Source organism: Astyanax mexicanus, chromosome 17 (assembly GCF_023375975.1).
Source record: "Astyanax mexicanus isolate ESR-SI-001 chromosome 17, AstMex3_surface, whole genome shotgun sequence".
Classification (NCBI taxonomy): domain Eukaryota; kingdom Metazoa; phylum Chordata; class Actinopteri; order Characiformes; family Acestrorhamphidae; genus Astyanax; species Astyanax mexicanus.
The window spans coordinates 35,255,099-35,279,187 of record NC_064424.1 but is presented as its reverse complement, the minus strand read 5'-3'; the positions used below and the strand labels follow the sequence as shown (position 1 = coordinate 35,279,187).

At 40.8% G+C, this 24,089-nt stretch overlaps 1 protein-coding gene and 1 pseudogene across 1 annotated transcript in view; both read left to right on the top strand.

The window, feature by feature from the left end:
- The window catches only part of LOC103039624 (polyunsaturated fatty acid lipoxygenase ALOX15B-like), a 398,882-nt pseudogene that overhangs the window by 88,949 nt on the left and 285,844 nt on the right, over positions 1-24,089 (top strand).
- LOC125782392 (polyunsaturated fatty acid lipoxygenase ALOX15B-like) overlaps positions 11,264-24,089 on the top strand; it is a 130,660-nt gene continuing 117,834 nt past the window's right edge. Inside the window, exons 1-4 of the mRNA XM_049466289.1 lie at positions 11,264-11,360; positions 11,851-11,939; positions 12,081-12,260; positions 19,532-19,736. Of these exons, the coding sequence (XP_049322246.1) occupies positions 11,264-11,360; positions 11,851-11,939; positions 12,081-12,260; positions 19,532-19,736 (571 nt within the window). The remainder of the gene's footprint in view (positions 11,361-11,850; positions 11,940-12,080; positions 12,261-19,531; positions 19,737-24,089) is intronic.

Sequence of the window (24,089 nt, the reverse complement as noted above, 5' to 3'; positions counted from 1 at the left end):
GCCTCAGTCATGTAGGACACTGTTATTCTTTAATTACAGACTGTAGTTCTGCTTCAGTCATGTAAGACAGTATTATTCTTTAACTACAGACTGTAGTTCTGTTTCAGTCATGTAGGACACTATAATTCTTAGATTACAGACTGTAGTTCTGCCTCAGTCATGTAGGACACTGTTATTCTTTAATTACTGACTGTAGTTCTGCTTCAGTCATGTAGGACACTATTATTCTTTAATTACAGACCTTAGTTCTGCTTCAGTAATTTAGAACACTATAATTCTTTAATTACAGACAGTAGTCGTGCTTTAGTCATATAGGACACTATTATTGTTTAATTACAGAGTGTAGTTCTGCCTCAGTCATGTAGGACACTGTTATTCTTTTATTACAGACTGTAGTTCTGCTTCAGTCATGTAAGACAGTATTATTCTTTAACTACAGACTGTAGTTCTGTTTCAGTCATGAAGGACACTATTATTCTTTGATTACAGACCGGAGTTCTGCTTCAGTCATATACTATTATTCTTTAATTTCAGACCGCAGTCATGTAGGACACTATTATTGTTTAATTACAGACTGTAGTTCTGCCCCAGTCATGTAGGACACTGTTATTCTTTAATTACAGACTGCAGTTCTGCTTCAGTCATGTAAGACAGTATTATTCTTTAACTACAGACTGTAGTTCTGTTTCAGTCATGTAGGACACTATAATTCTTAGATTACAGACTGTAGTTCTGCCTCAGTCATGTAGGACAATGTTATTCTTTAATTACTGACTGTAGTTCTGCTTCAGTCATGTAGGACACTATTATTCTTTAATTACAGACCTTAGTTCTGCTTCAGTAATTTAGAACACTATAATTCTTTAATTACAGACAGTAGTCGTGCTTTAGTCATGTAGGACACTATTATTGTTTAATTACAGAGTGTAGTTCTGCCTCAGTCATGTAGGACACTGTTATTGTTTTATTACAGACTGTAGTTCTGCTTCAGTCATGTAAGACAGTATTATTCTTTAACTACAGACTGTAGTTCTCCCTCAGTCATGGAGGACACTGTTATTCTTTAATTACAGACTGCATTTCTTCTTCAGTGATGTAGGACACTATTGTTCTTTAATTCCAGACTGTAGTTCTGCCTCAGTCATGTAGGGCACTATAATTCTCTAATTACAGACTGTAGTTATGCTTCAGTCATGTAGGGCACTATAATTCTCTAATTACAGACTGTAGTTATGCTTCAGTCATGTAGGGCACTATAATTCTCTAATTACAGACTGTAGTTATGCTTCAGTCATGTAGGGCACTATAATTCTCTTATTACAGACTGTAGTTATGCTTCAGTCATGTAGGGCACTATAATTCTTTTATGACAGACTGAATTTCTGCTTCATTCATGTAGGACACTATTATTCTTTAATTACAGACAGTAGTCATTCTTCAGTCATGTAGGAAACTATTATTCTTTGATTACATTCTGTAGTCCTGCTTCAGTCATGTACAACACTATAATTCTTTAAATACAGACTGTATTTCTGCTTCAGTCATGTAGGACCCCATTATTTTTTTTATTACAGACTGTAGTTCTGCTTCAGTAATGTAGGACACTGTAATTCTTTAATTACAGACTGCAATTCTGCTTCAGTCATGTAGGACACTATAATTATCTAATTTCAGACTGTATTTCTGCCTCAGTCATGTAGGACACGATTATTCTTTAATAACAGACTGTAGTTCTGCTTCAGTCATGTAGGGCACTATAATTCTCTAATTACAGACTGTAGTTCTGCTTCAGTCATGTAGGACACAATTATTCTTTAATTACAGATATAGTTCTGCTTCAGTCATGTAGGACACTATAATTCTTTAATTTCGGACTGTAGTTCTGCTTCAGTCATGTAGGACATGATTATTCTTTAATTACAGACTGTAGTTCTGCTTCAGTCATGTAGGACACTATTATTCTTTGAGACTGTAGTTCTCCCTCAGTCATAGAGGATACTGTTATTCTTTAATTACAGACTGCATTTCTGCTTCAGTGATGTAGGACACTATTGTTCTTTAATTACAGACTGTATTTCTTCCTCAGTCACGTAGAACACTATTATTGTTTAATTACAGACTGTAGTTCTGCCTCAGTCATGTAGGGCACTATAATTATTTAATTATAGACTGTAGTTCTGCTTCAGTCATGTACGGCACTATAATTCTTTAATTACAGACTGTAGTTCTGCTTCAGTCATCTAGGGCACTATAATTATTTAATTACAGACTGTAGTTATGCTTCAGTCATCTAGGGCACTATAATTATTTAATTATAGACTGTAGTTCTGCTTCAGTCATGTACGGCACTATAATTCTTTAATTACAGACTGTAGTTCTGCTTTAGTCATGTAGGACACTATTGTTGTTTAATTACAGAGTGTAGTTCTGCCTCAGTCATGTAGGACACTGTTATTCTTTAATTACAGACTGTAGTTCTGCTTCAGTCATGTAAGACAGTATTATTCTTTAATTACAGACAGTAGTCGTGCTTCAGCCATGTAGGGCACTATAATTCTTTAATTACAGACTGTAGTTCTGTTTCAGTAATATAGGACACTATTATACTTTAATTACAGACTGTAGTTCTGCTTCAGTCATGTAGGACACTAGAATTCTTTAATTATAGACAGTAGTCGTGCTTCAGTCATGTAGGACACGATTATTCTTTAATTACAGATAGTAGTCATACTTCACTCATGTAGGGCACTATAATTATTTAATTACAGACTGCAATTCTGCTTCAGTCATGTACGACACTATAATTCTCTAATTACAGACTGTAGTTCTGCTTCAGTCATGTAGGACACGATAAATCTTTAACAACAGACTGTAGTTCTGCTTCAGTCATGTAGGACACTATAATTCTTTAATTACAGTTGTAATTCTGCTTCAGTCATGTAGGGCACTATAATTCTCTAATTACAGACTGTAGTTCTGCTTCAGTCATGTAGGACATGATTATTCTTTAATTACAGACTGTAGTTCTGCTTCAGTCATGTAGGACACTATAATTCTTTAATTACAGATGTAGTTCTGCTTCAGTCATGTAAGACAGTATTATTCTTTAACTACAGACTGTAGTTTTGTTTCAGTCATGTAGGACACTATAATTCTTAGATTACAGACTGTAGTTCTGCCTCAGTCATGTAGGACACTGTTATTCTTTAATTACTGACTGTAGTTCTGCTTCAGTCATGTAGGACACTATTATTCTTTAATTACAGACCTTAGTTCTGCTTCAGTAATTTAGAACACTATAATTCTTTAATTACAGACAGTAGTCATGCTTTAGTCATGTAGGACACTATTATTGTTTAATTACAGAGTGTAGTTCTGCCTCAGTCATGCAGGACACTGTTATTCTTTAATTACAGACTGTAGTTCTGCTTCAGTCATGTAAGACAGTATTATTCTTTAACTACAGACTGTAGTTCTGTTTCAGTCATGAAGGACACTATAATTCTTTAATTTCAGACTGTAGTTCTGCTTCAGTCATATAGGACATGATTATTCTTTAATTACAGACTGTAGTTCTGCTTCAGTCATGTAGGACACTATTATTCTTTGAGACTGTAGTTCTCCCTCAGTCATAGAGGATACTGTTATTCTTTAATTACAGACTGCATTTCTGCTTCAGTGATGTAGGACACTATTGTTCTTTAATTACAGACTGTATTTCTTCCTCAGTCACGTAGAACACTATTATTGTTTAATTACAGACTGTAGTTCTGCCTCAGTCATGTAGGGCACTATAATTATTTAATTATAGACTGTAGTTCTGCTTCAGTCATGTACGGCACTATAATTCTTTAATTACAGACTGTAGTTCTGCTTCAGTCATCTAGGGCACTATAATTATTTAATTACAGACTGTAGTTATGCTTCAGTCATGTAGGGCACTATAATTATTTAATTATAGACTGTAGTTCTGCTTCAGTCATGTACGGCACTATAATTCTTTAATTACAGACTGTAGTTCTGCTTTAGTCATGTAGGACAATATTGTTGTTTAATTACAGAGTGTAGTTCTGCCTCAGTCATGTAGGACACTGTTATTCTTTAATTACAGACTGTAGTTCTGCTTCAGTCATGTAAGACAGTATTATTCTTTAATTACAGACAGTAGTCGTGCTTCAGCCATGTAGGGCACTATAATTCTCTAATTACAGACTGTAGTTCTGCTTCAGTCATGTAGGACATGATTATTCTTTAATTACAGACTGTAGTTCTGCTTCAGTAATATAGGACACTATAATTATTTAATTACAGACTGTAGTTCTGCTTCAGTCATGCAGGGCACTATAATTCTTTAATTACAGACTGTACTTATGCTTCAGCCATGTATGACACTTTTATTGTTTGATTACAGTCTGCAGTTCTGCTTTAGTCAAGGAGGACACTATTATTTTTTAATTACAGACCGTAGTTCTGCTTCAGTCATGTAGGACCCCATTATTTTTTAATTACAGACTGTAGTTCTGCATCAGTAATGTAGGACACTGGAATTCTTTAATACAGACTGCAATTCTGCTTCAGTCATGTAGGACACTAAAATTCTCCAATTACAGACTGTAGTTCTGCTTCAGTCATGTAGTACACGATAATTCTTTAACAACAGACTGTAATTCTGCCTCAGTCATGTAGGGCACTATAATTCTCTAATTACAGACTGTAGTTATGCTTCAGTCATCTAGGGCACTATAATTATTTAATTATAGACTGTAGTTCTGCTTCAGTCATGTACGGCACTATAATTCTTTAATTACAGACTGTAGTTCTGCTTTAGTCATGTAGGACACTATTGTTGTTTAATTACAGAGTGTAGTTCTGCCTCAGTCATGTAGGACACTGTTATTCTTTAATTACAGACTGTAGTTCTGCTTCAGTCATGTAAGACAGTATTATTCTTTAATTACAGACAGTAGTCGTGCTTCAGCCATGTAGGGCACTATAATTCTTTAATTACAGACTGTATTTCTGTTTCAGTAATATAGGACACTATTATACTTTAATTACAGACTGTAGTTCTGCTTCAGTCAAGTAGGACACTATAATTCTTTAATTATAGACAGTAGTCGTGCTTCAGTCATGTAGGACACGATTATTCTTTAATTACAGATAGTAGTCATACTTCACTCATGTAGGGCACTATAATTATTTAATTACAGACTGCAATTCTGCTTCAGTCATGTAGGACACTATAATTCTCTAATTACAGACTGTAGTTCTGCTTCAGTCATGTAGGACACGATAATTCTTTAACAACAGACTGTAGTTCTGCTTCAGTCATGTAGGACACTATAATTCTTTAATTACAGATGTAATTCTGCTTCAGTCATGTAGGGCACTATAATTCTCTAATTACAGACTGTAGTTCTGCTTCAGTCATGTAGGACATGATTATTCTTTAATTACAGACTGTAGTTCTGCTTCAGTCATGTAGGACACTATAATTCTTTAATTACAGATGTAGTTCTGCTTCAGTCATGTAAGACAGTATTATTCTTTAACTACAGACTGTAGTTTTGTTTCAGTCATGTAGGACACTATAATTCTTAGATTACAGACTGTAGTTCTGCCTCAGTCATGTAGGACACTGTTATTCTTTAATTACTGACTGCAGTTCTGCTTCAGTCATGTAGGACACTATTATTCTTTAATTACAGACCTTAGTTCTGCTTCAGTAATTTAGAACACTATAATTCTTTAATTACAGACAGTAGTCGTGCTTTAGTCATGTAGGACACTATTATTGTTTAATTACAGAGTGTAGTTCTGCCTCAGTCATGTAGGACACTGTTATTCTTTAATTACAGACTGTAGTTCTGCTTCAGTCATGTAAGACAGCATTATTCTTTAACTACAGACTGTAGTTCTGTTTCAGTCATGAAGGACACTATTATTCTTTGATTACAGACCGGAGTTCTGCTTCAGTCATATACTATTATTATTTAATTACAGACCGCAGTCATGTAGGACACTATTATTGTTTAATTACAGACTGTAGTTCTGCCCCAGTCATGTAGGACACTGTTATTCTTTAATTACAGACTGTAGTTCTGCTTCAGTCATGTAGGACACTTTAATTCTTTAATTACAGACAGTAGGCGTGCTTCAGCCATGTAGGGCACTATAGTTCTTTAATTACAGACTGTAGTTCTGCTTCAGTAATATAGGACACTATTATACTTTAATTACAGACTGTAGTTCTGCTTCAGTAATATAGGACACTATAATTATTTAATTACAGACTGTAGTTCTGCTTCAGTCATGCAGGGCACTATAATTCTTTAATTACAGACTGTACTTATGCTTCAGCCATGTATGACACTTTTATTGTTTGATTACAGTCTGTAGTTCTGCTTTAGTCAAGAAGGACACTATTATTTTTTAATTACAGACCGTAGTTCTGCTTCAGTCATGTAGGACCCCATTATTTTTTAATTACAGACTGTAGTTCTGCGTCAGTAATGTAGGACACTGGAATTCTTTAATACAGACTGCAATTCTGCTTCAGTCATGTAGGACACTATAATTCTCCAATTACAGACTGTAATTCTGCTTCAGTCATGTAGTACACGATAATTCTTTAACAACAGACTGTAGTTCTGCCTCAGTCATGTAGGACACTATAATTCTTTAATTACAGATGTAATTCTGCTTTAGTCATGTAGGGCACTATAATTCTCTAATTACAGACTGTAGTTCTGCTTCAGTCATGTAGGACACGATTATTCTTTAATTACAGACTGTAGTTCTGCTTCAGTCATGTAGGACACTATAATTCTTTAATTACAGATGTAGTTCTGCTTCAGTTATGTAGGGCACTATAATTCTTTGATTACAGACAGTAGTCATGCTTCAGCCATGTAGAGCACTATAGTTCTTTAATTACAGACTGTAGTTCTGCTTCAGTCATGTAGGACACTATAATTCTTTAATTATAGACAGTAGTCATGCTTCAGTCATGTAGGACACGATTATTCTTTAATTACAGATAGCAGTCATACTTCACTCATGTAGGACACTATAATTCTTTAATTACAGATGTAATTCTGCTTCAGTCATGTAGGGCACTATAATTCTCTAATTACAGACTGTAGTTCTGCTTCAGTCATGTAGGATGTGGTGTCTTCTCTTGAAGGATGATTCTTGAAGAAATGAGACTTAACACACTGTCTTCTATTTTTATCAATCAGGTCAGGTTTTATTATAACAGGTTTTCCAGAAGTTACAGTGGAGAGAGAAAAGTTCCCGATCCGAGGTGTCCAAAAATCTCTCCCTCTCTTTCTTTGTGTTACCAGGGTTTTATACATTAGACCAAGGCATATCACATATCTCTTTACCATAAAAGGACATATATGTTCCAGGCATAAGTCCAGAAGTTTAAAGTACAAACAGATGAGGGGTGTTTTTGGCCCTTGGCCCACATTCCAACATCTACCCCAGGACCCTCATTCCAGGCAAACCCAGTACTCCAACAAACCGAATGACCCAGTATTCTTCTTGTACAGACAGACTCCTTATAGATTTTCATATGGAATACAGTGATTTACCATTTTTAATACACCACAAGGACACAATTATTCTTTAATTACAGACTGTAGTTCTGCTTCAGTCATGTAGGGCACTATAATTCTCTAATTACAGACTGTAGTTCTGCTTCAGTCATGTAGGACGCGGTTATTCTTTAATTACAGACTTTAGTTCTGCTTCAGTCATGTAGGACACTATAATTCTTTAATTACAGACTGTAGTTCTGCTTCAGTCATGTAGGGCACTATAGTTCTCTAATTACACACTGTAGTTCTGCTTCAGTCATGTAGGACATGATTATTCTTTAATTATAGACTGTAGTTCTGCTTCAGTCATGTAGGACACTATAATTCTTTAATTACAGACTGTAGTTCTGCTTCAGTCATGTAGGGCACTATAGTTCTCTAATTACACACTGTAGGTCTGCTTCAGTCATGTAGGACATGATTATTCTTTAATTACAGACTGTAGTTCTGCTTCAGTCATGTAGGACACGATTATTATTTAATAACAGACTGTAGTTCTGCTTCAGTCATGTAGGACACTATAATTCTTTAATTACAGATGTAATTCTGCTTCAGTCATGTAGGGCACTATAATGCTCTAATTACAGACTGTAGTTCTGCTTCAGTCATGTAGGACACGATTATTCTTTAATTACAGACTGTAGTTCTGCTTCAGTCATGTAGGACACTATAATTCTTTAAATACAGACTGTAGTTCTGCTTCAGTCATGTAGGGCACTATAATTCTTTAATTACAGACTGTAGTTCTGCTACATTCATGTAGGACACTATAATTCTTTAATTACAGACTGTAGTTCTGCTTCAGTCATGTAGGGCACTATAGTTCTCTAATTACACACTGTAGTTCTGCTTCAGTCATGTAGGACATGATTATTCTTTAATTACAGACTGTAGTTCTGCTTCAGTCATGTAGGGCACTATAATTCTTTAATTACAGACAGTAGTCGTGCTTCAGTCATTTAGGACACTATTATTCTTTTATGACATTCTTTAGTTCTGCCTCAGTCTTGTAGGACACTATTATTCTTTATTCACAGACTGTAGTTCTGCTTCAGTCATGTAGGGCACTATAATTCTTTAATTGCAGACTGTAGTTCTGCTTCAGTCATGTAGGACACTATAATTCTTTAATTACAGTCTGTAGTTCTGCTTCAGTCATGTAGGACACTCTTATTCTTTAATTACAGTCTGTAGTTCTGCTTCAGTCATGTAGGACACTCTTATTCTTTAATTACAGTCTGTAGTTCTGCTTCAGTCATGTAGGACACTCTTATTCTTTAATTACAGTCTGTAGTTCTGCTTCAGTCATGTAGGACACTATAGTTAAAGGCAAGGCAAGACTTTACATGAGGTTTATTTGTATAGCACCTTTCATACACAGTGGCAATTGTGTTACATAAACAAGGAACTATTCAAATTAAAAATAAGAATGAGGAAAAAGGTTACAGTACAGAAATGACAGTACAGAAAGCTAAAAGCTGCTCAAACAGGTCTTTCTTCTGGTATGGTCTGGTGTGTGTGAGTGTGTATGTTTTGGTTTTAATAGAAGTCGAGCAAGTTTGATGTTTGGAATGAAGATGCTCTTATTTTTACTTCCCTGTATTGTGGTTTTCTACCACAAAGAGCTCTTTCATTTTCTTTGACTGGATCATTCCTGCATGTCAGATGTTTTCTTGCTTGAAACAGTGGTTATGTTTGGGCTAGGTTATGTCCTACCATTAAAAATGATAGTTAAACAGTATGTTTATACAAACAATACAATAGTATATTTCTAATAAAAATAATACAACTTTATACACAATTATTTAAAATAATACAAGTGCAACAGATTTCTTACTAAGTGATTATATAGCTTTTTATTGTTTGTCTAGTTTATATACAATTATTTAGTGCTTTATGTTTTTAAAAAACTTTACTACAATTACTACTGTAATTGTTACTGCTACACATGCCTTTTTAATATATAAATCCATATAAGCTTAGGTACAACTAAATTAAAACACTGAATTAGAGCCAACCTGTGGCAAATGCAATGCAAGAAACTCAGGCCACATGGTGCAGCTAACCAGCTAGCTAACTGAGCTGAGATTCAACATTAAACACTTAATTGATCAAAATCCCAAAATGAATCAATTTAAATACACAGAATTATATAATACTAACCAAAGTGGGTCATACCTGGAATGAATGTAGCACACACAAATAGCTCTCACTTCTTGGTCAGCTCTCAGCTAGGGAGACAGGCTTGCCTTAGCATATTATTAGCTCAATATTACCATCAGATTCTAATTATATATTGTGAATTTAATAAAAGTCCAGTTGGTTCACTATTATTTTTAATTTTATTTGTCATATATTATTTATTTATTATTTTTTGTCAATATTTATTAAATAAATAACAAATAAACAAATAAAGTAAACCAAAACAAATGAGGGGTAACAATAATAAACAATTAAATAAACAGGGAACAAACGTGAGATAAACTAACATAAATAAACAGGGAGTAATAAACCAAGAAACAAACGAGGAACAGAAATAATACATAACTGAACAGGGCAGGGATATATATACATATATATATATATATATATATATATATATATATACATACATATATATATATATATATATATATATATATATATATATATATATGTATATATATATATATATATATATATATATATATACATATATGTATACAAGGAAATAATTAGGGAACAAGAAAAGACAAGAAATAAACAAGAAGATATAAATACAGAACAAGGAGTAGGGCTAAGGCTATAAATACAAAGAAACACAGAGAGACAAACAACAGGAGAAGGTGCAAAGACAGACAGCAAACACTGATGCAGGAGGGCTATTTAAACACACGTTCATGAGAAAAGATCATCTCATTTTACATAACACTGGCACTTATTTAAAAGCTTTGTTTTGCAATTCCAGCCCAATGGGGAAAAGTATTTACTTAATAGCAAATTAAATTGTACTTGTTTTCTATTTTCTACTTTGTAAGTTTTATCAAAAAGGGCACCATTTTATTTATTTCTATTTGTTTTTAAGGGTGTGTTTATTTATTTATTTATTTTTTAAGTTTGAGGGTGCATTGTGTCAGTACCTAAACTATGTTGGAGAAAGCTTTCTAAAAGTTACTAGATGTTCTCACTGTTTACAGTTGTTTTTATGCTTGTTTCTGGTTGCACTTGAACTAAAGGGAACATTTAAGTGAAAACAAATGAAATGGTTTTTAACCATTTCTTTATCATCTTTAGTTTGATTTTTAGTAGGGGAAAAATCGATTTAAATCGAAGATTTTTTTTGGGCCATATCGCCCAGCTCTAGCGGGCAATCACTGTAGTCAGGGGTTGTGTCCCACCAAACACGTCCCCTCACACTGTCGGTCCTCTTTCAGAACAGATCGAATTGTACATCATAAAGGCACCTGACTTGCAACTGATTTTGGGTTTCCCTTGGCTCCAGCAACATAACCCCCACATCGACTGGCTGACCTGTCCAGGATCTCCGCGAAGTGTTCCGCAAATCGCAGGCTTAGATACTGCCCCCCCATTGTCCCTGCGACATGGCCATCAACCTTTTTCCTGGGACTAGTCCTCCTAGGGGAGGGTTGTTTTCTCTTTTGGGTCCCGAGCGCTGAGCCATGGAGGAATACATCCAGGAGGCTCTCACTCTGGAATTTATTCGACCCTCTTCCTCCCTGGCTGGTGCTGGTTTCTTCTTTGTGGGGAAGGAGGACAGTGGGTTGAGGCCCTGTATAGATTACAGAGGCCTCAATAAAATCATGGTTAAGAACCCTTACCCCTTGCCCCATGTTATCCACCTTTTAGGCACTGCAGCAGGCCACCATCTTCACCAAACTGGACCTGCGCAGTGCCTACAACCTGGTCAGGCTCAGGGTGGGTGACGAATGGAAGACTGCGTTCATCACCTCATCTGGGCATTATGAGTACCTGGTTATGCCCTTCAGGTTCACCCTCGTCGTCTTCCAGGGGTACATTAACGAAGTTCTCCGGAGGTGTTGGGCCGGTGCGTGTTCATTTACTGATACGACCTTCTTATATACAGTCGCTCTCTGAATGGACACATTACCCACATCTGACGGGTTCTCCAGCTACTCCTGGAGAACCACCTCTACATCAAACAGGAGAAATCAGAGTTCCATGCGTAGACTATCTTTTTTTGGGCTTTGTCGTGTCACATAACACACTGCGCATGGTCCACACCAAGGTCAAGGTGGTCTAGAACTGGCCCAGACGGACTTCGGTCGCCTGGTCCAGTGCTTCCTGGGCTTCGCCCAATTTCTTCCGCCGATTTTTGTGAGGAACTTTAGCTCTGTGGCAGCCCCGCTAACTGCTCTAATGAGGAAGACATCGGGGTGACTGCCCAATGCAGGACTCCTATTTGTCGTGGAGGTGGACTCCTCCGAAGTAGGTGTGGGTGCGGTCTTATCTCAGCAGGTGGGGCTTGATGGCCGACTGCACCCATGTGCCTACTACTCCCACTGTCTATCCCCTGTGGAGCAGAGTTATGACGTTGGAGACGGGGAGCTCCTGACCATGAAGCTGGCTCTAGAAGAGTGGAGGCATAGGCTTGAGGGAGCGGAACAGCCCTTTCTTTATTGGCAATATTATAAGAAAGTAAAAAAGGATCTAGTCTGCCAGTGTCAGGGACAGACAGGAATGAGACTGGTGCAGATACAATAAAATAACTTTATTAAAAGTTATAGAGCAGACAGGGGTAGTCAACGGAAATAGGGTCAGTACCAGTAATTCACAGTGTAGAGAAACCATACCATAAACGGAAGACAGTCCAGAGTTCGTACACAGGTAGGCAGTATCACAGGGTAGGCAAAAATCCAAAGTAGAAGAAACAGTCCAGGTCATACACGGATATCCAACACAAGGGAGTAGGCAAAAATCAAAGTCAGTAGAAAACAAAAACAAGATCATACACGGATAAAGGCAAGGGCAAGAGAAACGCTTTGTATTGTAGGAATTACCAAACAGATACTCGGCAAGGTGTGAGCGTGAGCATGGTCCTTATATACTGAGGATAATCAGTACTCGGGACTTCCTGGTGGTGTCATGTGATGTGTCATGTGATCGGGAGTGTGTGTTGTGTCATGGAGTGGTGCGTTCTGGGTATTGTAGTTGTTACTGTGGGAATCGCAGATAGAGCTGGATGTGGGAGACTCAGACATGCTTTCAGCACCAGACATGACAGTACCCTCCCCCAAAGGGCCCGGAGCGGAGGCAGAACGGGGCCGACCCCGGCGACGACCAACCGGCGGACAGGGAGTACCGGCGGGAGGTGCAGGTGTCGTAGCGGAGGTGCCGGACAGACGGGGCCCCCCAGAGCGTGGAACCCGACAAGTTGGAGCAGAGGAGGTCGGAGGAAGCTTGGGACATCCACGGGGCCTAGGAGCAGGCTTACCAGGAAAACGAGCATGAATCTCCGCGAGCAAGGCAGGGTCCAGCACGTCCTTGGCAGCCACCCAACAACGCTCCTCCGGACCATACCCCTCCCAATCGATAAGGTACTGGAGTACACCCCCACGTCTGCGTGAATCCAGCACCTCCCGGACAGCATACGTGGACGACCCCTCCCCCTCCACAGCCGCGGGTGGAACATCAGCCGGTGCAGCGTCAGCGAGCGGACCCGGGACCATAGGCTTGAGGAGAGATACATGAAAATAATTATTAATACGATACTGAGGGGGTAACTCCACCTTGTAAGTGACTTCATTAATTTGCAACAAAATCTTAAGAGGACCAATAAATTAGGCAGGAGTTTCCTACAACTACCCTCAAACCTAAAGTCCCGGGTAGAAAGCCACACCTGATCTCCTGGTTGGTAGTTAGGGTTGTCACCACGGTGTCTGTCAGCACGCTCCTTGTACACTCGCAGTACCTCAGAGACTTTACGGTGCGTGACCTCCCACACCTGCTCACTACGCTTCATCCACTCATCCACAGCTGGCACATCGGTGGACACCGCTGTCCAAGGAGCTAGAGGAGGCTGAAAACCCTGAACACACTGAAAGGGAGTGAGACCAGAAGTAGTGTTAACTAATGAGTTTTGCGCTATTTCAGCCCAAATGAGATATTGAGACCAATCAGTGGGATGTTTGAAGCAGTACGTACGAAGGAATTTTCTGAGTTCCTGATTAACCCTCTCACACTGACCATTACATGTAGGGTGGAACCCAGAAGTGAGACTGACATGTACACCTAGATGTTCAAAAAATGCCTTCCACACTCGAGAGGTAAACTGAGGACCACGGTCAGACAAAATATCTTTGGGGATACCAAAGTGTCTAAATACATGTGTATAAATAGCCTGAGCAGTTTGGAAGGCAGTAGGCAGAGATGGAAATGGAATAAACTTAACCCCTCTAGAGAAACGATCAACAACAGTGAGAACAGTAGTATAACCCTCAGATACAGGCAGATCAGTAACAAAATCAACAGCAATATGCGACCAAGGCCGCTCAGGTACAGGGAGAGGAAGTAGCTTACCGGCTGGAAGGGTTTTAGGCGTTTTACATTGCGCACAGACAGAGCAGGAGGTAACGAAAGAATGAATATCAGCGCGCATTGAATTCCACCAGTAGCGGGCTGAGAGTAGCTGTAAAGTGCGTGTGACACTGGGATGACCGGAGGTTAAAGCAGAATGAGCCCAGGTGATGAGCCTGTCTCGAAACTGGATGGGTACGAACGTTTTACCCTGAGGACAGTCCTCAGAATTGGGTTGATTAGCGTTACTTTGGCGAATCTGATCATCTAACTCCCATTGAATGGCTGCGACCTGAATAGAGGGAGGAAGGATGCGTTCAGCCTCCTGGGGCTGGGATGTGCTGTCCACAGTGCTGTAAACCCTGGACAGCGCATCAGCTTTAGTATTACAGTTTCCCGGACGAAACGAGATCGAAAAGTTAAACCGTGAGAAAAAAAGAGACCAACGGGCTTGTCTAGGATTAAGTCGTTTAGCCGTGCGGAGGTATTCCAAATTTTTGTGATCAGTATACACAGTAAACGGATGGGCAGACCCCTCCAGCCAGTGACGCCATTCTTCTAGAGCTAATTTCACAGCAAGAAGTTCCCTATCCCCTATCCCATAGTTACGCTCCGCAGGGGAAAGCTTGCGCTAGAAGAAGGCTATGGGAAACAATTTGGGTGGCGACCCACTACGCTGGGAGAGAACTGCGCCAACTCCTGATTCGGAAGCGTCCACTTCCACTACAAAGGGAAACTCGGGTTTAGGGTGCCTAAGTACAGGGGCTGAAGTGAACGCTGCTTTCAGCTCACAGAAAGAGCGCTCAGCTTCGGATGACCACTTCAGAATTTTAGTAGCCCCCTTAGTGAGGGCAGTAAGGGGTGCAGCAATGGAGCTAAAGTTACGGATGAACCGCCTATAAAAATTAGCGAAGCCGAGGAATCGCTGAAGCTCTTTTATGGTCTGGGGCACAGGCCAGTTAGTAACGGCAGTTACTTTATCATCGTCCATGTGGACGCCGGAGGAACTGATAACGTAGCCGAGAAATGTGACCCTTTTGAGCGTGGAACTCACATTTCTTGGCTTTGGCAAACAGGCTATGCTCTCTCAGGCATTGGAGAACTTGGCGGACTTGCTGGATGTGTGTGGGGAGATCTGGGGAGCAGATAAGGATGTCGTCTATAAAAAGAACAACGGAGTGATTAATTGAATCGCGGAAAATGTCATTCATAAACGACTGGAAGATGGCTGGGGCGTTAGCGAGACCGTAACTCATGACCAGATATTCATAGTGGCCGTTGGTGGTGGAAAACGCTGTTTTCCATTCGTCACCCTCCCTGATGCGAATGAGGTTATAAGCACTACGGAGATAGAGTTTGGTGAAGTATACAGCATTACGCAACTGTTCTAAGGCTGATGGAATTAACGGAAGCGGGTAAGCGAATTTTTTAGTAATGTCGTTTAAACCTCTGTAATCTATGCAGGGTCTCAAACCCCCATCCTTCTTCTTAACGAAGAAGAAACCGGAACCAACAGGGGATTTGGATGGGCGAATGAAACCCTGCGCAAGAGCTTCACTAACATACTCTTCCATAGTCTTCTCCTCGTCACGAGAGAGTGGGTACACACGAGCTTTGGGCAGAACAGAACCCACCACTAAATCAATGGAGCAATCGTAGGGGCGATGCGGAGGTAACTGGATAGCTTTAGATTTACTAAAAACGTCAGAAAAATCATAGTACTTGGAAGGAATAACAGGGGAATCTACAGAATTAGGGCTTTCAACAGAGTGTTTTTGCACAGAGAGAGAGCTTAAAGATAAACAGTTCTCACGACAGAAAGGAGACCAGGCAGTGATGTCTCCCAGGCTCCATGAAATGACGGGGTCGTGTGTCTTTAGCCATGGTGCTCCCAAAACCAGTGGATGCTCCGTGCGTGGGAGCACGTAGAGAGAGCTGCTCCACATGAAGAGCGCTGGCCTGAAGGGTGAGAGGAAGAGTCTGCTGGGTCACGGGCTTGGAGCGCACAGTCTTTCCATCGATGGCATGGATGGAGATGGGTTTAGGGAGATCTTTCGTGGGTACAGCGTGCTCCTCCACCAGGTCCAGGCTGATAAAGTTTCCCTCCGACCCAGAATCTACAAGCGCTGAGACACAAAACACATCCGTTGGAGTGGTGATAATGACAGGCAACATGAAACAATTTTCTATATGTTCAGAAACAGGGGTACATACCACGTTAGCGCGTGGAGAGCACTGTCCCAGAGCAGACGCTTGAGCAGAGTTGGGCCGGAGGTCACAGTTAGCTCTCAGATGACCTGGGTCACCACAATAGAGACACAGGTGAAGGCGAATTCGATGCTGCCTCTCAGTGATGGATAGTCTGGATTGTTTGATGTCCATGGGCTCAGAGGGGGGTGAAGGCGCAGACTCTGGAACTGGATTCCCGGACTGGAGTTGTACAGGGCGAACCACGGGAGTGTGGCTAACAGCTTTGGGCTTTCGGGAAAGGAGCTGATCCAGACGGATAGACAGAGCGATAAGCTGATCCAGGGTGAGTGAGTCGTCCTTGCATGCAAGCTCTCTTTGAATCTCAGGGATAAGTCTGTGTCGAAACATGGTAATGAGAGCAGGGTCGTTCCAATCGCTGCTAGCAGCTAACGTACGGAACTCTAGAGCAAAGGCTGCTACTGATAGTTTACCCTGCCTTAAGTTAATCAGGAGCTCTCCACTAGATTGCCCGTAGCGTGTATGATCAAAAACGCTGCGAAAAATAGACAAAAAAAGTGTCGTAGCTGGATTCAGAAATGTTCTCCCAAATAGCTGTAGCCCATTCTAAAGCTTTGCCAGACAGTCGAGAAACTATAAACCCGATCTTGGCTTTATCAGATGCAGGTGGAGAGTTGCTAAAAAACATGGAGCACTGGAGCAGAAATCCATTACACTTTTCAGTGTCACCGTCATAGACTTCGAGTTTGCAAACAGCGAAAAATGGAGTAGTGGTCCTGTTAGGGCTGACCACTGGGCTGGGGTTCTGGGTGGACAAACCCCAGAAATGACTCATAATCTCGGCTAGCTGCTGCTGTTGGTTAACCTGGTGGCGTGCTAGCTCGTCAACGGCTTGAGTCACGCCAGCGAGCGTTTGCTGGTGCTGACCTAAAAGCCGACCCTGGTTAGCCAAACCAGACTTAATAGACTCTGTATCCGCAGTCTCTGTCATTACGGCCGAGTATCTTGTCAGGGCCAGACAGGAATGAGACTGGTGCAGATACAATAAAATAACTTTATTAAAAGTTATAGAGCAGACAGGGGTAGTCAACGGAAATAGGGTCAGTACCAGTAATACACAGTGTAGAGAAACCATACCATAAACGGAAGACAGTCCAGAGTTCGTACACAGGTAGGCAGTATCACAGGGTAGGCAAAAATCCAAAGTAGAAGAAACAGTCCAGGTCATACACGGATATCCAACACAAGGGAGTAGGCAAAAATCATTGTAGGAATTACCAAACAGATACTCGGCAAGGTGTGAGCGTGAGAATGGTCCTTATATACTGAGGATAATCAGTACTCGGGACTTCCTGGTGGTGTCATGTGATGTGTCATGTGATCGGGAGTGTGTGTTGTGTCATGGCGTGGTGCGTTCTGGGTATTGTAGTTGTTACTGTGGGAATCGCAGATAGAGCTGGATGTGGGAGACTCAGACATGCTTTCAGCACCAGACATGACAGCCAGACTACATTATTATTACTGTCCCCCACTCAAACCTAGAGGGAAATACCAGCATATAAAAAAAATAATCATGATTAAAATTATTTTTTAAGTGATTCACACCCAGCCTGGCTCTCCACTGTCCGCTGTATTGCATTCCTGCTCTACAACACTGCAGTATCTTTTATGTGCCCATCATCTACTCACACTCATAACTCAAAACCTATACATTACCTATAGTTCTCTATAATCTCTCTTTGTTGTTGTTTTTGTTCTGTTATTTGTACTGTCCAGGTTGACCCGTGGGGGATGGGTTCCTCTGATTGAGTCTTGGTTCCTCGTAAGGTTTTCCTTGCCACTGTTGTCACCACAATTACTAGAATCACTGTGGTGCTCGCTCATAAGAAGCTTAGACCCATTTTCTATGTAAAGCTGCTTTGTGACAACATTTGTTGTAAAAAGCGCTATATAAATCAATTTGAATAAAATTGGATGAATTAAATATAAAAATAATATTTAATCAAATGCCTTTTTCTTTCTTCACAAGAATTCTTAGAAACTGAACTGCATTCAGCAATATTTTTAGTGGGAAAATTTGTAGCTTAAGCAGAAGAAATGCTATTGTTTTTGTTCTTAATAAAGCGCCAACATGTTCATTGTTTGTTTGTTCCAACATGATCAAAAAGATAGTAGTCTCTGATGGTGACAGTATGAGAATAAGATTACTCATGTCGTCTTATAAATAAATAATTTTTTGTATTATTTGGTACAATGTAGAGAAAGGTATTGAAAACAGTATTGTTTGGGTATCGGTATCAAACTCAAAGTATCGTATCAACATTTTTTAGATGATACCCAGCCCTGCACCTGATTTAGTAGGACACCCACTTACAAACATACCAGTACTGTCATATTTACCAGATGAACACATAATGTAATATACATGCTAACACTGTATTTCTAGCTGGGAAACTTGGATCTATAGTAGCTAAAGTAGCCGGCTAGTTTTAGCTAGCACAGAACTGGCTGTAGCTAAGTTAAAGTAGCTGGTTAGTGTTAGCTAGCACAGAGCTGGATGTGTGAGTAAAGTAAAGTAACCAGATAGCTAGCATAAAGTTGGCTGTGTAAGTAGCTGAGTTAGCATTAGCTGAGATAAAGTAGCTGCTACCATTAGCTAGCACAGAGCTAGCATTAACTGAGCTGAGCTAAAGTAGCTGCTACTGTTAGCTAGCACAGAGCTCGCATTAACTGAGCTCCATCTTTACGCTTTATTCACCTACATCACCATCGTCGACCAAAACAGGGCTGTGGGGTACGAAAGTAGCGTTGGGCTTGGGGTTATTGTTAATCAAGCCATAGCTCTTTAGAGTAGCCTGATTAGCTAGCTAGCTAACATGCCTTTTACCATCGCTTATTCCCCTGTGGGCAATGCTAAAATCACTATTACAAACTGTACAGCGGACAAGACTGAGCATCAAGGAGCCCTTACTGATATGCAGTATAGGACTCCCGCAACTGCCAGAAAACTTGGGAAGTCTATTGTCCGTACAGGCCACCCAGCCACGCTTTCGTTTCAACATGGGTGAATGTATAAGGTGCATGGCCAGCACAAATATGGTGTATAAGTTTGTCTTGTTATTTATTTTATCTATGTAGGGGATTAACTTTAATATAAAAACAAAACTGTTTTTTTTTTTTTCTAGCAGGAGCGCACAGTCACAGTGAACTGTGACAACAATGTTGGCACCCTCCTGCTGGTAGAACTAGAGGCCACGCCAGGCTTTCGTTATTTCCGTAAGGACTGGTTCTGTGCCAAGCTGGTGGTGACCACACCTGAAGGAGATGAAGTCGTCTTCCCCTGTTACCAGTGGCTGGACAGCAAAAAGCTAAAAGTCTATCTCCGGAACAACAACAACGGTTAGCACAGCTTCTGATACATTACTGATTTATTACTGGAATGTCTTAATAATACAGAAATACAGTGTTTGCTAACTAGTTGTCTTAAGAATGTAATGAGCTTCCAAAAAAGGTTTTAAAAAAAATTATACTAGGGATGCAACCTGTTTTGGCAACTGTTTAGGGGTCTGTTTCCCAAAAGCGTAGGTGCTAAGTACGCTAGCAACTTACATAGTCTGGATGATGCAGCTGCGACACAGGTGTTTCCCAAAAGCGTAGTTGGAACTATGGAGGTAACCACGTTAGTAACTTACATAGTGCGAACTTTAGTTAAGCTACTTTTTAAGATGATTTAAGATGTCGAGTGTTTTGAACATGTACCTAAATATTTTATTAATGTTTGTGTTTATTACATTTATTGAGTCACTTCACTTTTACCCATGTGCGCCCAGGGAAAATAATCTAATGCAGTACTCAAATGTATTTTGAAAATATAATTTTTAATGTATGTCTTTTACATTTAGCTTTATGTGGCAAACATTCATTCAGTGTAGTGAAAACAGTGCCCTGAAGTGCTATTTAGCTAACATGTTTTTCAGTCTTGGAAAGATGTATGTCAATTATTCAAGCAAGCATCTCTTGAATAAAGATAACTTGTGCTGTGAACATTTATGAATTAGTGTAGTTTTTAAACCCACTGCACGATAGATAGATAGATAGATAGATAGATAGATAGATAGATAGATAGATAGATAGATAGATACGTTATTGATCCCGAAGGAAATTTAGCAGCCAGTAGCAGTTACACAACACAGTAGAAACAAAAACAATACACAGTAGAAACAAACAATAAGTGTAGTACAATACACTTATTGAGGGATAAAATACTCTAAACTATAAAATTCTAAATTGAGACTTAAAAAATATATACATAAATATATAAATACAAAAAACTATAGAAAGTGTCGAAGTAAACAGTCCTAGATATGAGGTAGTGCAGTAAAAGAATAAACTAAGTATAGGAGGTATTAGCAGATATGACTATATTAAGCATAAACATGTGCAAGTATTATATTTAAGTTAGGTGCGTAGTGTAGTGTCCAGGGTTGCAAAAGTACAGGATGTACAGTAAAGTGTCCAGGGGTGCAAATGTACAGGATGTACAGTCCTGCACTCTCTGAATAAGGGTACCAAACTGTCACTGGTGTGGTACTCTAAAATGGCTTTAGCGTAAACACCTGTACCTTAAGGACCTTTGAGGGTATATTCGCATTGTTTGTACCCAGTGAAACAAATGCATCCATACAGTAGGCAAGAATATGTATTTTAATAATATATTCATAATAAGAAAAAATAAGTAAAAAGTGTCTTAAAACAAAAGTGACAATTTTAGAGACATGTAATAAGCAGGTGTTTTGATTTATCTGATTACTGTCGAGTTTTGCTACCTTGTCAAACCGTGCTACCCTACTGTATATGTCATGGTTTGCACAGAATTGCAGACACGTGCAGATACTGATAAAAATATATGTTTATTATAAAATAAACAGATGTAAACGTAGTCGATACAGAAACAATGGGTAATCACCAGTAAACAGAGCAATGAAGGCAAAACCATACCATAAACGAGAGACAGTCCAGAGTTCATACACGAGAGATCCAATGTCAGAGGTAATCCAAGAGGCAGTAGTGAAAACACAGTCCAGGTAATACACAAACAATCCAATATCAGAGGCAAGGCAATAATCGGCGTCGAGAAAACAAAGGCAAGGTCATACACAAGATAAACTGAAGACAAGAGATATAGAATGCTTTGTAATGAGGAGAACCTACAATACGCGGCGTGGGTGTTTGTCTGGCGTGCACCTTTATAGTGCCAGTAAATCAGTATTCGGGACTTCCTGGAGGAAGCAGGTGAGGTGTCACGTGATCAGGTGAGTGCGTGATGTCAGCGGGTGGTGCATTCTGGGTAGTGTAGTTGTTGACCTGAGAACCTCCGTTAGAGCTTGGTGTGGAAGGGACAGAGGAGCTAACAGCACCAGACGTGACAGTACCTCCCCCGAGGGAGTCGGAACGGAACCGGAACGGGGACGACCACGACGACGTCCACCCGATGGGCAGGGAGTACCGGCGGGAGGACCAGGCGTAGCCTCAGAGGTGCCGGACAGGCGGGGGTTGCGAGACTGGGAACCCCGACGCACCGGAGCCGAAGAAGAGAGTGAGAGCTTGGGACGCCCACGGGGTCTAGGAGCAGGCTTACCAGGGTGACGGGCATGAAATTCGGCCAGTAGAGCAGGATCCAGCACGTCACCGGCGGCAACCCAGCAACGCTCCTCAGGGCCGTAACCCTCCCAATCTATGAGGTACTGGAGCACACCGCCACGCCTGCGTGAATCCAGCACCTCTCGAACCGCATAGGTAGACAAATCCTCCCCCTCCACTGCCGCAGGCGGCACGTCATCAGGAATACCCTCAGCAAGCGGACCTGGGACAAGAGGCTTGAGCAGAGAGACATGGAACGAGTTATGTACTCTGTACTGAGCAGGCAACTCAATCTTATAAGTTACCTCGTTAACCTGAGACAAAACCTTAAATGGGCCAATATACTTAGGCAGCAGTTTCCTACAGGCCCCCTCAAACCTCAAGTCCCGGGTCGACAACCACACCCTGTCTCCGGGTTGGTATTGGGGGGTGGTACCATGGTGTCTGTCGGACTGCTCCTTATACTTGCGTAAAACCTTCCGAGATCTGCTGATGCGTCTCCTCCCACACCTGCTCACTCCGCTTCATCCAGTCGTCAACAGCAGGTATCTCAGTGGACGACGCTGTCCACGGAGCCAACGGAGGCTGATAACCCAGAATGCACTGAAAGGGAGTGAGACCAGACGTGGAGTTAATTAGGGAATTTTGGGCTATCTCAGCCCAAATCAGATACTGCGACCATTCTGTAGCATGTTTAAAGCAGTATAGTCTTAAAAATTTTCCTAACTCCTGGTTTACTCTCTCACATTGACCGTTGCTAGTGGGGTGAAACCCAGAAGTGAGACTCACGTGTACGCCTAAGTGTTCAAAGAACGATTTCCATACCCGGGAAGTAAATTGAGGACCTCTATCTGACAAAATGTCCTCCGGTACCCCAAAATGTCTGAAAATGTGTGTGTATATAGCTTGAGCTGTCTGAAGAGCATTAGGTAGTGCACGAAAAGGGATAAATTTAACCCCCTAGAAAATCTGTCTACAACTGTAAGGATAGTGGTGTAACCTTCAGATTCGGGTAAATCTGTAACAAAATCTACAGCAATGTGCGACCATGGTCGTTCAGGAACAGGCAGAGGACATAGTTTACCAGCTGGAAGGGTTTTGGGTGTTTTGCATTGTGCGCAGACTGAACATGAAACTACAAAAGCTTGAATGTCAGCTTGCATGGTTTCCCACCAATACCGAGCTGAGATTAGTTGTAGCGTACGTGTAACACCAGGGTGACCAGAAGTAAGGGCAGCATGTGCCCAGCCAATGAGTTGATCGCGAAATTGTTCGGGTACATAAATCTTGTGAGGAGGACAGCCCTCCGGAGGTTGTGTGTTAGTTAGACTCTGCTGAATGAGATCATCAAGTTCCCATCTAATAGCTGCTACTCTAACAGTGGGTGGCAGAATGTGTTCGGCTCGGAAGCGCGGCATGTGTCGTCTGGGGAACTGAAAACACGGGATAAGGCATCATCCTTAGTATTACGGTTACCTGGATGAAACGAGATAGAAAAATTGAAGCGAGAGAAAAACAATGACCAACGAGCTTGACGGGGGTTTAGGCGTTTAGCTGTACGTAGATATTCTAGGTTCTTGTGATCAGTTAGAACGGTGAATGGATGTGCAGCACCTTCCAGCCAGTGATGCCACTCCTCTAGAGCCAGTTTGACAGCCAGCAGCTCTCTATCCCCTATCCCATAATTACGCTCCGCTGGTGACATTTTCTGTGAGAAAAAGGCTATGGGATGTAGTTTAGGCGGTGAACCGCTGCGTTGGGAGAGAACTGCTCCTATGCCAGTATTAGAAGCATCGACTTCAACTACAAAGGGTAGGTCAGGATTCGGATGTTTCAGAATGGGGGCAGAGACGAAGGCGGCTTTTAACTTCTGGAAAGCTTGGTCAGCTTCAGGAGACCACTTAAGAATTTTGGTGGCATTCTTAGTGAGCGCTGTAAGTGGGGTAGCTATACTACTAAAGTTTCGTATGAAACGCCTGTAAAAATTTGCGAACCCTAAGAAACGTTGGAGGTCTTTGATGGATTGGGGAACTGGCCAACTAGTTACGGCGTCTACCTTCGAGTCATCCATGAGAACTCCCTGGGAGCTGATGACATAGCCGA